Below are 16621 nucleotides of genomic sequence, written 5' to 3'. Positions count from 1 at the left end.
CCTTCTATGAGGAAGCTATATTTTTCACATCTCTCCTATAAGTGGCCATTTTAGTTTTTCCCATGCCCTCTCGACACACTTTCATTCCACATACACAGATCTTCCCTATCCATTTTTTCCATGCCAATCATCACTCTGTATATTGCTATCAGGTCTCCCCTTTCTCTTCTGTTTTCCAGGGTCGGAAGTTGCATTCTGTTCAGTCTGTCTTCATAAGTCAAATCTCTTAAGTCAGGCACCATTTTTGTTGCAGCCCTCTGTACTTTCTCTAGTTTCCTTATGTGTTTCTTTAAGTTCGGAGCCCACTGTATTGTTGTATATTCAAGCAACAATACAGTGGGCTCCGAACTTAAAGAAACTAGAGAAAGTACAGAGGGCTGCAACAAAAATTGTGCCTGACATGTGTGTGTGTGTGTGTGTGTGTGTGTATACATGTGTGTATATATATATATATATATATATATATATATATATATATATATATATATATATATATATATATATATATATATATATATATATACACACACAGTAATACTCTCTTAACAAACAGGATATGTCAAAGCTGTTCAGAGTGGAAATTCGTTAAGCGGACGTAATTTTCCCATAAGAAATAATGGAAATAGGGGGATGCGTTCTGGGCTGGTCTCTAACATAGCACATGGGTAAAAAAAAAAAAAAAAAAAAAAATATATATATATATATATACAGTCAACCCTCGGCTATCACGACTTCGGCTTTCGCGATTTATTGCTATCATGCACCCATGAAAAGCTGCTAAAATTTCATTATCGCGACCTCAGATGTCTGCTATCTCGTGCCCCGCCATGACGTCATGGAATATCTGAGTGCTCATTGGCCAAAACCGCCTTCCCGCCAAGATCAATTCGGCTATCGCCTTTTCGGCTATGGCGCGGCTATTTCGGCCCCAATTGGGCGCGATAGCCCAGGGTTAAGTCTATAATTTATATATATATATATATATATATATATATATATATATATATATATATATATATATATATATATATATATATATATATATATATATATATATATATATATATATATATATATATATATATATATATATATATATATATATATATATATATATATATATATATATATATATATATATATATATATATATATATATATATATATATATATATATATATATATATATATATATATATATATATATATATATATATATATATATATATATATATATATATATATATATATATATATATATATATATATATATATATATATATATATATATATATATATATATATATATATATATATATATATATATATATATATATATATATATATATATATATATATATATATATATATATATATATATATATATATATTGCTTTTACAAAGAAAGGATTGTTTTGCAATGCATAAAGTGAAATCTTACATGAAATACCAAAAAGTAAAGCAGAGATGATGAGATCAGCCACAGACGGCGGAGACTCCGGCGACTTGGCCGCTTCTTCTTCTTCTTGTGACCTTTTTAGCTTGGCGTCTTGTCTTTCACCACGATATCAAATTTGTTTCCACTCCTCTATTGCCTGCTATAATGGAAATCATATCTTAGTATTCATATACGCTCATGCCATGAGGATAACCTGGACCACATGTGTGGCAGTGAGTGATAGTGAATTACTAATGAAATACCACGGTATTTCATCATCTCTGCTTTATTTTTTGGTATTTCATGTAAGATTTCACTTTATGCATTACAAAACAATCCTTTCTTGGGGGCACGGTTTGTAGAAAGCTAATAGAATTTTTAAATTTTTTTTTTTTTTTTAATACCATGTGAACATAAATGCACATATAAGACAGTAACACCATCTCCAGAGGTGGTGTTCCCAGCAACCTCAGAGGAACCTCGTCACCGTCCCTCCAAGCATTCATGGAAGCCATTTTGCGGCAAGAGGTTGCTCTCAGGTTGTTAAAGAATCTTGGATCCAGCTCCAGGAACACTAGAGACATGCGGGGAGCCAGACAATCACAGCAAAGCTGCCGAGTTCGGTCCCTCACCCGGCAAATTCAAACCCAGAAAATTCGCTAAAACGGATGTGGTTGTACTTTATGTGGACTTTTTATCTAACTTTATATAGTACATTAAACCGGAAATTCGTTAGAAGAACGTTCGTTAAGCGGAATATTACTGTATACCGTAATCGCCCGCGTATGTGGATTGCCACTATCCAGAGCTGCCCCCAAGCATATTCAAACCAACTGCGTGAGCGATCCTTTGATCCCGCTAGGCAGCAGCACTTAAGGCGGCATCACACTAAGACTTTTTCCGTTATCTTCAACGATTTCCATTGGTTTTTTATTGTTCCGTTAATTCTTTCCATCATCTTGAGCCAGAGAGAACACACGGTTTTCTTCTCACCTACAAGACGGCGCCATCAAGAAACACCACGTCACCAACCACGCAGATATTAACTTCACCCGGAAGATAGTAGAAGAGAATACAGTCACCCTTCATAAAGAACCAAACAAAGCTCGCCTTCATGCTTGAATACAAAAACACTCTACGTACCTCAGTTCCACCACACCGTCGCCCCTGGCAAGAGTGTTCCTACATCTATCTTAGTATCTTGCTCAGTGGCACAAAAAAAAAAAAAAAAAAAAACAGTGATAGCAGTGATGCTATCACTCAGGAAAACCATTACGCTACAAGAAAAAGTGGACATAATTAAAAGACATGAGAAGGGAGGCAGCAGCTGTGTGTAAGGGAGTGAAGAAGAAAATGGGAAGCCCGTTACCATGACAACGGGGAGGTTGACGACCTTGAGGGCTCACGCACCTATCACGACAATAACAACTCCGGAGCCTTCGCCTGGGCCACACGACACTCGCAGCTCACTTGCACCGTCTGCGCTTGTCTGCTGATCCCAATATGCAGCCAAACGTATATATATATATTTCTTTTTTAACCCATGTGGTATGTTGGGGACCAGCCCATATATATATATATATATATATATATATATATATATATATATATATATATATATATATATATATATATATATATATATATACAGTAAGGTCTCGGTTTACGTCAGAGTTACGTTCCTGAAACATGACGTAAGTCGATTTTGTACGTAACTCGAGTTTCCGTACATTACAAAGCATATTATTGAGTTTTCAACCAATCATTGTTTATGGTCATTCAGGTAAGTTAAAGATAAATATTGTTAAATTATTTACAACTATGTAGGAATATGAAACACAAGCTTGTTTTTGTTGTTGATTAGGGCCACGAACGTGAAGGACTGCAGGTTGCCAAGAGGGGTGATTTTGTACGTAACTCGAGTTTCCGTACATTACAAAGCATATTATTGAGTTTTCAACCAATCATTGTTTATGGTCATTCAGGTAAGTTAAAGGTTATATTGTTAAATTATTTACAACTATGTAGGAATATGAAACACAAGCTTGTTTTTGTTGTTGATTAGGGCCACGAACGTGAAGGACTGCAGGTTGCCAAGAGGGGTGGATGCCTGAGGCCGCCAGGAGGGTGGGCAGGTTGAATGTTGTGACGCCCACAGGGCGGACAGCTGGGAGCGTAGTGCAGTGCGGTGGGAGAAGCGTGGGCAGCGGGACAGGAAATGCAATAGGAACAGGCAATAGGGATCAGCAGACAGGTGCAGGTGGTGCAAATCAGCTGCGAGTGTCGTGTGGCCCAAGCGAAGGCTCCGGAGTTGTTATTGTTGTGATGGGTGCGTGAGCCCTCAAGGTCGTCAACCTCCCCGTTGTCATGGTAACGGGCTTCCCATTTTCTTCTTCCTTCCCTCACACACAGCTGTTGCCTCTCTTCTCATGTCTTTTAATTATGTCCTCTTTTTCTTGTAGCATAATGGTTTACCTTTTCTTAGCATCACTGATGTCACTAAGAAGTTTTCTCTTTGGTGCCATTCAGCAAGATACTAAGAACTTGAGTCAGTAAATGCAGAAGTAGGATAACACTCTTGCCAGGGGCGATGGTGTGGTGGAAATGAGGCAGGGTGTTATTGTACTCAAGCGTGAGGCAGGCGGTGTGGCGGGCAACCACCAACAATAACAATAAATCCCGCACTTTACGATTTATAAATTTTCAATTTTTTAAATCTTAAATTGCCTTATAGTGGACTGATGTAACTACGAGTTTGTTTGACGTAACTCGCGACGTAACCGGGACTTTACTGTATATATATATATATATATATATATATATATATATATATATATATATATATATATATATATATATATATATATATATATATATATATATATATATATATATATATATATATATATATATATATATATATATATATATATATATATATATATATATATATATATATATATATATATATATATATATATATATATATATATATATATATATATATATATATATATATATATATATATATATATATATATATATATATATATATATATATATATATATATATATATATAGGCAACCCCGCTTAACGAACGTTCACAAAACGAAATTTTGCTACAACGAACGCTTCTTTTTACAACCAACTGCTCATATAATGAACACTAAACTCGCTTTAACAAAATTTTATCCAAGTAATTTTTTCCAAGTTTGAATGCCCCGCCGTATCGTGTAAGCCAACAGGCTTTTGAATACACCAGCGCCTCTCGTGGACAAAACACACACCACTCACTCCCCTTCCCATCCCCGCTCTTAGTTCAAAACAAAAACAGGGTCCAGCACCAGCTCGTCATTTCACGCTCAACATGCCATCAAAACACCCTGCAACCAGCTCTGCAATGTCGCCTAGCATTGCTAAGAGGACCAGGAAGTCTCTTACTCTCAAAGTGAAGCTGGATATTATTCACAGACATGAGAGAGGCGAGAAAACTAATAGCATTGCTCGCCACCATCTTGACTCCATCTACTGTCTCGACTATTTTCAAGTCAGCAGACTCTATTAAGAAGGCTGGTGAGACTGTATCTCCCTTGTAAGCTAAAAGAACTACCTGAACTCGTGACTGCAATGGATAAAATGGAAAGCCTTCTGGAAATGTGGTACATAAGTTTTGTATGTGGTACAATGATGTGTCCTTTATTACATTCCACAGGCTGCCAGCTAGCATATTTCCAGAAAACATTATAATGACTTTGTCTTAAAATAAACTGCTTAAATGTTTAACTTCATAATTTTTACTTTCATTAAACTTTTTACTGTAGTATGATGCACTCTCGCTTTGTTTACTCTCAATTAAAGTTCAAGTCAGGGGTCAAACTTGTTATAATTGGTTCGCTTAATGAAAATTCGCACAACAATCTGTTTTTTAGGAATGCAACCTGTTCGTTAAGGAGAGCGTAGGGGTTTGGTTACTGAAAATATTCACTTTTGTGATTATTCGTTCATTTCATCCACAACACCCTAAATTATCACTCTGTGATGTTCATTTGCAAAGATCAAATGTCATTTCTCCCAGGAAGCCTTTTTAAATGCCCCGCACTCTTGTGTCATCGCCTGAGTAACGCAGAAAAAAATTATGTATCATATATTGCTTATTTTAACGTACAGGTAACTTTCAATTTACACGTGTTTGATTTGCGCGTTTTTGTTATAATGCGACCAAAAAAATCTTGTAATTAATTTAATTTGCCCAATTGGTTTGCTTATACGCGATTTGGCCCAACTGCATTTTCAAACTGAGTGCCAGACGCAATTTCAAACTGCGCGCCAGAGAGTTCCGCAGCTGGCCGATAGGTGGGAGCTCTGAGACCGGATCCAAGAAGCAGGTTGTTGTCTATGTTGGTACAGACAATCTCCTTAGTAACCTCCTGCTCACATACCAACCTTCGTAAAATAGCATCCACAAAGATTCGTTGCTGTTGGCAGGAATGTTTGGAGGGATGGTAACGAGGTTGCTATGAGGTTGCTCTCATGCTCGAGGTGGTGTTACTACTGTTTTTATATGTATTTATGTTTACAAAACAATATTTCTATTAGCTATTTACAAACCTTGCCTCCAAGAAAGGATTGTTTTCTAATGCATAAAGTGAAATCTTACATGGAACACCAAAAAATAAAGCAGAAATGAGATCAGCCACAGACGAGGCGGATGCAGCGACTCGGCCGCTTCTTCTTCTTGTGACCCTTTTAGCTTGTGTGTTGCTTTTACCACGATATTTCATGTTTCCACTCCTCTATTGCCTGCTATAATGGATATCATATCTTAGTATTCATATATGCACATGCCATGAGGATAATCTCGACTCTGTGGCACCAAGTGAATTACTAATGAAATCACTCAGTGTTGTTTTGTGAACATAAATGCATATATAAGACAGTAACAACACCTCGAGGTGGTGTTCCCAGCAACCTGAGAGCAACCTCATACCAACCTCGTTACCGTCCCTCCAAGCGTTCATGGATGCCATTTCATGGCAGGAGGTTGCTCTGACGTTAAAGAATCTTGGATCCAGCTCTTGCTCTTCTCGTGCCTCATTTGGAGTCTGCCAGCACTGAGTACAGACGGAATCTCTTCAATCTGCCTATAATTCACCAAGATGGCCCCAAAACGTCTTGCATTTTCTTCTGCATGTGGGGTTATTTTTTATAAGTGTATTTTTGATAAAGTGGTAAAACTCAGAGGAAGAGTGACTGACTGGTGTGAGTGGTGAAGGCAGTGATGCAGTGAGTGTTTTGTTTATGTATTCTTTGTTTTGTTGTTCTTATTATTTTTTTCTTTCTCTTATCATTTCTTGCTTTTCCCTTTACTTAAAATACACTTCTAGTATCTAGAATGGTAAATAATAAAATCATGTTAATTTAGCCAAATAAATAGAGTATTTTGTACAATTTTGTGGGGACCACATCCCTCCTATTACCTATTGTTTCTTATGAGAATTACATGTTTGTTTTATGCAGTTTGATATACGCGATACCTCTTGGAACGAATCATTCGTGTAAATCAAGAGTTACCTGTATAAGATTTTATATGAATATTTTTCTCTCGATAAATTTCACCCTTTGGCATTCTAGCTATCAGCATGAGGGTGGAGCAAGCTGGTAGTGAGTCACAAAGCCAGTGTTTGGGTGGACATAGAGGAGGAAGAATGTCACGTTTGTTGCTCTATAATTTTCAGAAGTATCGTCCTTACAGGCATAAATTGACGAGATTTAGAAACAGAAACATCAAGATGTAGTAAAGCAACCAAGACAATGATAAATAAGCACAGCTGTCACTGATAGCAGTGATAATATACATAATTGATATGCATATCATTGCTTCGTGAGGCAGCCACGACCTATTTTTTTTTGGTTTCATGACTAGTTTTCCATCACAACCAGCTTATTATCATTATACAAACAAAAATAAATGTTGACTACACTATTCCAAGAGATTATTTTGACAGGTTAGAAGTTGAACCCAAACTAGTGATAATACCTTCACAGTGTCTCTCTGTCACCTCAACACACCAAGCAGAACTCAGATGTCTAGACCACTAGTAATGTAGCAGATTAATGTGACACTGCTGATGGCGCCTTGCGACGCCCTGACTTACGAGTGAACAATAATTTCTAGAAAAGTGGGAACCTGATGCATTATCATCCTATCATGCTCCAGGAAGTCACCATTGTACACACAATCATGTGTAAATATGTCATGTCAATGAGATTAATACAAATATGAAAACAATGACCAAATTAAAAAAAAAATCTTTAGCAGATATCTCAAAAGTAGGTTTTTTACACTTAAAAAAATTCTCTAAACAGAAGTAAATTCTGATCCTCTTTTGTTTGGTATCATTTTAAAGAACAACTCAAATGCAATATTTTGAGGTACAATCAACTCAAGTGAGGGTTTAGCTGTACTAACTGAGTGCACAATGTACTATCTGTGTAGTACTACACCTCAGGGTATCGCTGAGACATCTCATTAAAAATGAGGCCCCACGCACATAGCAAAACACTATCCTTAAAATAGAATCAGCACAATAGCGCACTAACCCATACCTACAATCACAATAGCGCAGTCACCCCTACCAAAAGGAACCAAACCCTCCATACCCAACCTCCCTACGTCCCGTTTTCTATCTCTGGGAGGTCACTCTCCTGATAAGAAGATGCCATTCCATGTTCAAGCGCTCGTGGTAGCCAGACCTACACTCACTTGCACCTGTATCGCTGGCTCTTAGAGCCGGTGTTTTACTTGGGCGTTTCTTTTCTGCTTTTCCTCTTGCTTTTTGGCAAGAATCTTGGATTTATGGATGAATTACTATGTGCTGTGCCCTTTTCGTGTGTTTTAGTGCAGTGTGGTGCTTTTATTATGTGTGTTTATAGTGACCATATGGTGGGGGAGCCGGCAGGTGTTCTCAAAGGTTCTCGAGTGCGTTAGTGGCCATTTTCGTTCGGTGTGTGGCATAGTGTTTTGCTCATGGCCTTTGCTGTTCGGCTCCCTGTGCGTGTGCAGTGTTTTGATGCCACTTTTATGGCGTTTTGACGTACGTTGCGGTCTTTTGCGCCGCCGAGTGTTGTGCGTCTCCTGCGCCCGTGTTGGGAGTGATAAGGTAGTTTTACGTGTGATTTCTTTTCAGTTCATCATGCCTACTTCCAAGTGCCAGTTTTCCTCTGATGGCAAAGGGTGCGCACATGAGCTTTCATGCGATGGCCATGACTTGTGTGTGCCCCATCGTCCTTGTGTTTCAAAGGACTTCTTGTTTGACACTGACAAGTGTGAGAAGTGCCAGGAAAATGTGAAATTCCTCCAATCTGTGGGCAAGGTGGATAAGCTTTGCCTCCAGTACACTTCGCTGCGCCGATTGTGGGAGGCGGTGCAGCGTTCGGCCAGGAGCAAGGGGAAGCATGCGGTCTGGAAGGACGAAGCTTTCCGCCTGGCTTTCATGGGCCGGGGCTCTCGGACGGCGGTCCTGTCCACCCTGTCCTATGCTGGCCTCTCCTCCCCCCCCCTCGTCGGTCGTGGAGGAGCCGGTACCGGGGCCATCTTCGGTACCTCCCAATCCCGTGCCCAGGGATCCGTCTTCAGTGGTGCCGCCGCCTTCCGCTCCCCCTGGCCCCCCCTTGGAGCCTCTGCCTCCTAACATTCACGAGCTCCTCTCGGGGATTTTGGCCCATCTCTCCTCTGCTGCTCCTCTGCCGTGCGCCCAGTCCTCGGCTCCTCCCCTAGTGGCGGACCCTCACCCTGCTACACCACTTCCTCTCTGTAGTCCGGCGTCTCAGCCGTACAGGGTGGATTCGTCCCGTCTCGGACATCCCCCCTTTGGAGGAGGAGTTGGACCTGGAGGTTCTGCCGGAGTCGTGGGCTCCTGTGCTTCCAGATTGGAGGGTGTCTCAGGTCACCGTCATCTTACTCCGCCAAGATGAGGCCTCCCAGGAGGAGGTGGTTCCAGTGCTTGGCCAGGAGGTGTGCTGGGGGACGTCGTGCCACTCTCCTCTTCCTTCTTGGCATTTCCGTCCTCTCTCTCAAGCGACCCAGCCTTCTCCTACCTCGCCGTTACCGACCATGGACGAGCTCTCACACTCCCTCTCAGTCCTCTCTTTGTTTGCAGGCCTGTCTCCTCCTTCCCTTTCCTCCGAGGGTAAGGAGTTGATGCGGCATTCGATGGCCGTGTCAGTCGGTGGAACAGACCAAAAGTGCTCCTGTTTCCAGACCGTCTGCAAAGCCCAAGACTTCTCTACTTCCGGTTGGGAACTCTCTGGACGCCCGGGTGGGAGTCTGGCTGTCGGTGCGTTCTCCACCCTCCTTTCCTCCTCCCTTAGCCACCCCTTCGTCAGAGACGGTGAGGCAGGCCGAAAAGGACAAGGCTTTTGCTTTGGATGCTTTTTCCTCTTTTCAGGCCTTGCTGACGGCGGAGAAGATTTTGACGGTTCTGTCACAGAGGCAGGATCTGAACGCACGGGTGTCCTCATCACTCCTGTGCGCTAACCTCCTGCCTCTGCTGCACTTCGCCTCTGGCAAGGGGCTCTGGCGATGGCTTCTTCCGTCACTCAGGCTAAGCAGGTCAGGGAGTCTCTTCTTCCGCACTCTTGGCTAACCTCCCTGGACCTCGCCAATGCTTATTGGCATGTGCCGATAGGTCCGTGTTTCCGTTCCTACCTGGCAGTGCAGGACCGCTCCCGCGTCCTGCGTTTTACAGTCCTGCCCTTCGGGTTGAACATCGCGCCACGGGTCTTCACCAAGATCACAAAGACTCTGGCATCAATGCTGGCGGACACCAACATCAGAACCATAATGTATCTGGACGATTGGCTCGTCCACGGGTCGTCGAGGGAGGAAGCCCAAGCTGCAACCAACAGGACCGTCTCCATCTGCGAATCCCTCGGGTTCCACTTCAATTTCCCCAAGTCTCGTCTCGAGCCCACTCAAGTTCTGCAGTGGCACATCATGTGGTGGGATACTCGGACTTCTACCATCTGCCTGTCCGAGGACAATCGGAGGAAGGTCCTGCAGCGGGTCAGGAGGGCCTCCTGGTCCACCATCTTCACCCACCACATTTGGACGAGGCTCATGAGCTCCTTGACGTTTGCAGCCCAGGTGACACCACTGGGGCCTCTGTGGTGCAGGAGGCTATGGTGGGAAGGCAACAGGGTGTTTCCGCGGACGGCCCCACACCGTCTGAGCCCGGTTCCACCACACCTTCACCAGCTGCTGTGTCAGTGGTTGTCTCCGGGCCTTCTGGAGACTGCGGTTCCTTGGAGGCTGTCAGTGCTGCAGCTCCAAGTCTACACAGACGCTTCGGACAGCAGTTGGGGCTTCCAGGCGTCCGACGGTCGACAGGGCCGGGGACGCTGGGAGCAGGCCGACGCGCAGAGGCACGTCAACGTGAGGGAGTTGACGGTGCCTCTGCTTTTCCTTCAGGAACAGGTGGACCTCTGACAACTCCACGTCTGCTTCTACATGGACAACGTAGTGGCAGTCCAGTGTGTGAAGAAGATGGGCTCCTCCCGGTCGATCTCCCTCCTCAGGACATCTGAGGCCCTCTTCAACCTGGCAGCGTCGCGCCATCTTACGCTGTCAGCCGTGCACGTGCCGGGCAGGGACAATGTCTGGGCAGATGCGTTGTTCCGCAGCGATACTTCCTCAGTGGAATGGTCGCTCGACCCAGACATTTTCACAGATCTAGTGGAGTTGTTCGGTCTGCCTGAGGTGGACCTGTTTGCATCATCGGAGAACCATCAGCTCCCACAGTACATCACCAGGAGCGTGGTCACAGCCACGGGAGGGCTGGACTCCTTTCTCATGGATTGGAGCACATGGGGGTTCGTCTATCTTTTTCCTCCCCCAGCGACGACAGTGATGACAGGGGAGGTGCGCAAGCTGGAGACATTCAGGGGCCGAGTTCTTCTCATCGCCCTTTCTGGAAGGCCCAGCCCTGGTGCCAACGTCTACTGCTTTGGTGTCCTTCCCCTCTACCTCTCAACAGACTGGCAGTACGGGGCCATGGCATTCGTCAGTCTGGAATATCCTCCAGCTTTCACGCGTGGAGTTTCTGCAGGCGTGCTTGACCACCTCCCTCTCGCCTGCGGTCTCCTCTGATGTCATCAAGGGGTCCAGGGATTCCACCCTCCGCCAGTACGAGTCGGCATGGAAGGCTTTCCAGCTTTTCTCCGCAATTGCCCTTTTTCATATATTTCCTTACCTGTTGTTTATGACTTCTTGTCCTTTATGTTTTATTTCAGACGCAGAGCTGCCCCGACCGTCGCCACCTATGCGGCTGCTCTGGCGGCCCCTTGTCTTTGGGGTTTAACATCACCGTCAGAGGACGGGTCCTGGATTTACTGAAAAAGGGTCACTTCCACCAGCGGCCTCCTGTGAAGAAACCAAGGATCTTCTGGTCTCTGTCCAAAGTCCTGACCCTCCTTCGGGGCCCTCCTTTTACTAATCCTACCCCTCAACAGAGCTTGCAGAAGGCACTGTTTTTGGTGGCCATGGCTTGTGGCTTAAGGGCTTCCCAACTTCATGCCCTTATCCGGCACCCATCCTGGCTGGTCTTCTCCAGGGATGGGCGACGGATCTCCCTAGCACCTTCTCCCAAGTTCTTGGCCAAGAATGAGAAGGAAGGACACTCCTTGGCCCCCATGGTGCTCCAGGCGTGGATGGAGGGACTTCACCACCACCCCCTCTGCCCTGTGGAGTCCTTGCGACAGTATGTTGGGTCGACTTCCGGTTCCCAACATACCCGTCTGTTTATCTGGCCTGACACCCACAAGCCCCTATCCAGGATCCACATCTCAAAAGTCCTGTGCGGGGTGATAGAGGAGGCGGATCCAGGACATGCACCAAAGGGGCACGAAGTGAGGGCCATGCCGGCCACCATGGCTTTCCTTCACCACTTCTCCTTGGACCAGGTACGGGAGCATGGACAGTGGGCTTCGGACCACTCCTTCGTAGCCCACTATCTGGATCACACAATGGAGGAGGTCCCTTGCACCTCCATGGCAGGGCCTCCTCCGCCTCCCGGATCCCCTTCTTCGACCTGACGGGTTGGAGTTGGAGGGAGGATGGCAGCGTCAGGGGAGGTCGTCAACCACCCTACGGGTCCGGCCCTCACCCCCATCTTACATGGCAACGACGAGGGACCCTTTCCCTACCCTCCGGTAGAAGGAGTCTTTGCCGCTTCCAGAGCCCCTCTTACTCCTTCCTGGACCTCCCTCTCCGACCCGAAGGGTCGAACTTTTGTTTTTTTTTGGGGGGGATGGTAGCTTCGGGGGAGGTCTGCACTCACCCGATGGGACCAGACCTCACCCCTCCCAAAGGTTGCCTCAGCTCTACTGGACCGTCCTCCACACACTGGTCCAGGTAGGCTGCTCTCTCGGACCGTCCTCACTCTGCCAGGTTAGAGGTTTACAGTACCCTTCCCTTTCAGTATAGTCTGGCGGCGGATCCTTCCTCCACTTGCGATGCAGCTAAACCCGAACTATTGTTCGAAAACATCTATTTTGAGTGAAGCAGCTCCAGTGCGGGTGATCGGGTCCCTCTTCCACCGCTTCGTTCCCTCCCCCGGTCATCCTTTGCCAGTCTCTGTTCTCGCGCTTCACATGGAACGGCGTCTTCTTATCAGGAGAGTGACCTCCCAGACATAGAAAACGGGACGTAGGGAGGTTGGGTATGGGGGGGTTTGGTTCCTTTTGGTAGGGGTGACTGCGCTATTGTGATTGTAGGTAGGGGTTACTGCGCTATTGTGCTGATTCTATTTTGAGGATAGTGTTTTTCTATGTGCGTGGGGCCTCATTTTTAATGAGATGTTTCAGTGATACCCTGAGGCATTGTACTACACAGATAGTACATTGTGCACTCAGTCAGTACAGCTAAACCTGCACTGGAGCTGCTTCACTCATAATAGATGTTTTTGAACAATAGTTCGGTAACTCAAACATCCCATTTTGTGGGGCCAGATTTTTGATGATGTCAATTGAAAACGAGATACAGACACAGAGACGATGACTTTTTAAAAAAATTATTCTATTTTTCAGACAAAAGGAAAATTAGAAAAACTGCGGCCTGAATAGTTGCGCACATGTACAAAATTTCTATAGTGTTTTTTTCACAGTAATTAACTGAAACAAAGTCTGTGAAATAAAAAAAAAACGAAAACAACGCACTGTTTTTTTCTCCGCAAACATTCACCAAAATTTGATGAAATGAACAAAATTGCCAATTTTTAGCCCCCCTCAAACAAAATATTAAAGCTTCAAAACAATTGGGCTTACCGAATGAAAAAGTTAGGTTTTTCTTTACCCTTCTTAAGCAGGGGTTGCCTGTACAGGTAACTCTTGATTTACGCAATAGATGCGTTCCAAGAGGCATCGCATATATCAAAATTCGCGTAAAACAAACATGTAATTGTCATAAGAAACAATAGATAATAGGGGGGATGTGGGATGTGATCCAAAAAAATTCATACAAAATACTATATTTATTTGGTTAAATCAACATGTTTTTATTATTTACCATTCTAAATACTAGAAGTGTATTTAAAGTAAAGGGAAAAGCAAGAAATAATAAGAGAAAGCAAAAAGCAATAAGAGAAAACAACAAAACAAAGAATACATAGACACGAGAGAGAGAGAGAGAGAGAGAGAGAGAGAGAGAGAGAGAGAGAGAGAGAGAGAGAGAGAGAGAGAGAGAGAGAGAGAGAGAGAGAGAGAGGGAGGGGGGGTCAGGGAGGGAGGGAGAGGTGGAGGGGCGAAGAAATTAACTTCTACTACCTGGGAATTAACTACCATTGACCTTCTTCCTGGATTCGCTATGCTACCTGTGTAGCTTAGCGTTCAATTTTTTGTTCGCTAGAAGCTGAGGTGATAGTACCAATAAGCACCTCAAGTTAGGTACTTAATATTTCGTAACTGAATGGTGTTGTAGTTCATATACATTTTGATGGTCTAAAAAGGCAAGTTAGAGTAATTTGTGTTTATTTTCAAATATATTTTGCATTGTTTTTGCAAACACAACAATATTTGACAACGTTTCCTCCGAGCGTTGTCACATCCCCTTGGATGACTGAGTGAGGTCACAGAGAGAGAGAGAGAGAGAGAGAGAGAGAGAGAGAGAGAGAGAGAGAGAGAGAGAGAGAGAGAGAGAGAGAGAGAGAGAGAGAGAGAGAGGGGAGAGAGGGGAGAGAGAGAGGGAGGGAGAGAGAGAGGGAGGAGGGGAGGAGGAGGGGGGAGAGGGAGGGAGAGAGAGAGAGAGAGAGAGAGAGAGAGAGAGAGAGAGAGAGAGAGAGAGAGAGAGAGAGAGAGAGAGAGAGAGAGGGGGGGGGGAGCATGCTTAGACCTGAATGAGTGACGTCACTCAAACGGTGAGAAAATATGCCTGGTTGCACAGACCGCCAAAAATGGCCGAAAGTAATGCTACGGAGTGCAGACTGTCGTCTATTTTTTTCCCTAGAAAATCTCAGATGTGGAAGTATGGATTCAAAATTTTGCTTTTCTGCACCTGTCTCAGGTGCAGAGGTACGGACTTAAGATTTTGTCTTTCCCAACATGTCTCAGGTGCAGAGGTACAGACTTAAAATGTCACCTTCCTGCACCTGTTAGTTCCGCACTTCTGAAAATTTTTCTGCACTTCGGACCTCCGCACCTCGTTTGGTGGTCCGCAGGTATGGAGGAGTGGAGGTGCGGACCGAGGTACAGAAGTGCCCAGCTCTGATATATATATATATATATATATATATATATATATATATATATATATATATATATATATATATATATATATATTGCCATGTCACCTGTCTGTAATCATTCTTTCTGGAAATGGTTGTATAACTGAAACATTAAAGAATATAGTATATTCCTTTGCCTCAGCTTGTTTCCTTACTATTCCACTTAAGTACACTACATGAACTTATCCCAAAAGATATATGGGTATGTTTTGAAGAGCTTCAAAAACTTTTTGTTAACATAAGCACAGTATAAAAATTTTGAGGCTTGACCATCTGTTCCCCTTAAATTAAACATTTTAGATCTAGCAGAACTCATTTTGGAATATTTTCTTCTAATTAATGCAAAATGATGGGGGAAAACTTATATTGCAAGGTGTTGAAAGGTATGGCTTAGTTTTTGAAGAAATATAATTATGGAAATCTTTTCCAATCAAATTATTCATGTAAACCTTGTTGACATCAGTTTTGTGTTGCAGTATCTTGACATAGACCTGCTTTTAAAAATGTACAAAAATCAAGGTAACTAGAGGGACTTTACAGAAATATGGCAGAGTACAACAGTGCCATACAATGAGAAAGAACCTTCAAATTCCCATTGACCACAAACTTCTTTAAAAATAATACCTGACTGTGATACTGCTGTTTCAGAGTTACAACATAGCTCTCTGTCCTGTCATCATGTAGTTGCACCATCAATGGCTCTCCGACCTGAATGCCAATGCTTCGGCCAACTGTTCTCATCATATTGCAGAAATTTCGGGCACATTCCTGGTCACGTGGACTGAAGATGACTAGCCAGCGCCGAGGCATCAGATCCACCTAGAAGTAACAAACACAATTACTTTCTCAGAAAATACTATTGCAAAAGTAAAAGATAATATTCAATAAGTAAGATACATGACTAAAGCAGGAAACATATGAGAATGCTGGTCATGCAAATAATAAAACTGAAAATATTTCATAATCGAGCAAATAATAAAACTTGATATTCTGTAAAAGCTTATTTGGATACTCTAATGGAACTATAAACAGTAAATAGTGTAATTAAGACAACATACTAAATGCAATAACATTTGACAAATTTTTCACAACATACAGGCATTATGACTTTCTCCCTGGATGACTCCCGGCCCCAGTCAGCAAGCTGTGAGCCTGCTACTTCCTGACTCCCAAAGATAATGGTCTCTGGGGCACATATGCGACCCTCAAAGGGAAGACTATTGTCCTGTAGGGAAAGTCCCCAGTCAGCAAGGATTTTATGAGCTTCTTCATTCTCTGAAAAGAAAAATTATATAACTATATTTACTTCTCAACTACCAACTTCCTTTGATTATTATATTCCTCATTCCTGGAGTTTGAATAAAATGAAGATGGTTATGCAGCTACACTATGTTTTCAAGATGTATT

General features: G+C 43.2%; 1 protein-coding gene across 1 annotated transcript in view; it reads right to left on the bottom strand.

Annotated features, from left to right (window-relative positions):
- The window catches only part of LOC123517159 (piwi-like protein Ago3), a 269657-nt gene that overhangs the window by 37968 nt on the left and 215068 nt on the right, over positions 1 to 16621 (bottom strand). Inside the window, exons 12-13 of the mRNA XM_045277139.1 lie at positions 16311 to 16489; positions 15839 to 16033 (exon numbers count right to left, since the gene is read on the bottom strand). Coding sequence (XP_045133074.1) covers positions 15839 to 16033; positions 16311 to 16489 — 374 coding nt within the window. The remainder of the gene's footprint in view (positions 1 to 15838; positions 16034 to 16310; positions 16490 to 16621) is intronic.

Source organism: Portunus trituberculatus, chromosome 41 (assembly GCF_017591435.1).
Source record: "Portunus trituberculatus isolate SZX2019 chromosome 41, ASM1759143v1, whole genome shotgun sequence".
Classification (NCBI taxonomy): domain Eukaryota; kingdom Metazoa; phylum Arthropoda; class Malacostraca; order Decapoda; family Portunidae; genus Portunus; species Portunus trituberculatus.
Note: the sequence above shows the minus strand (reverse complement) of the source record. Positions and strands in the feature narration are given on the sequence as shown.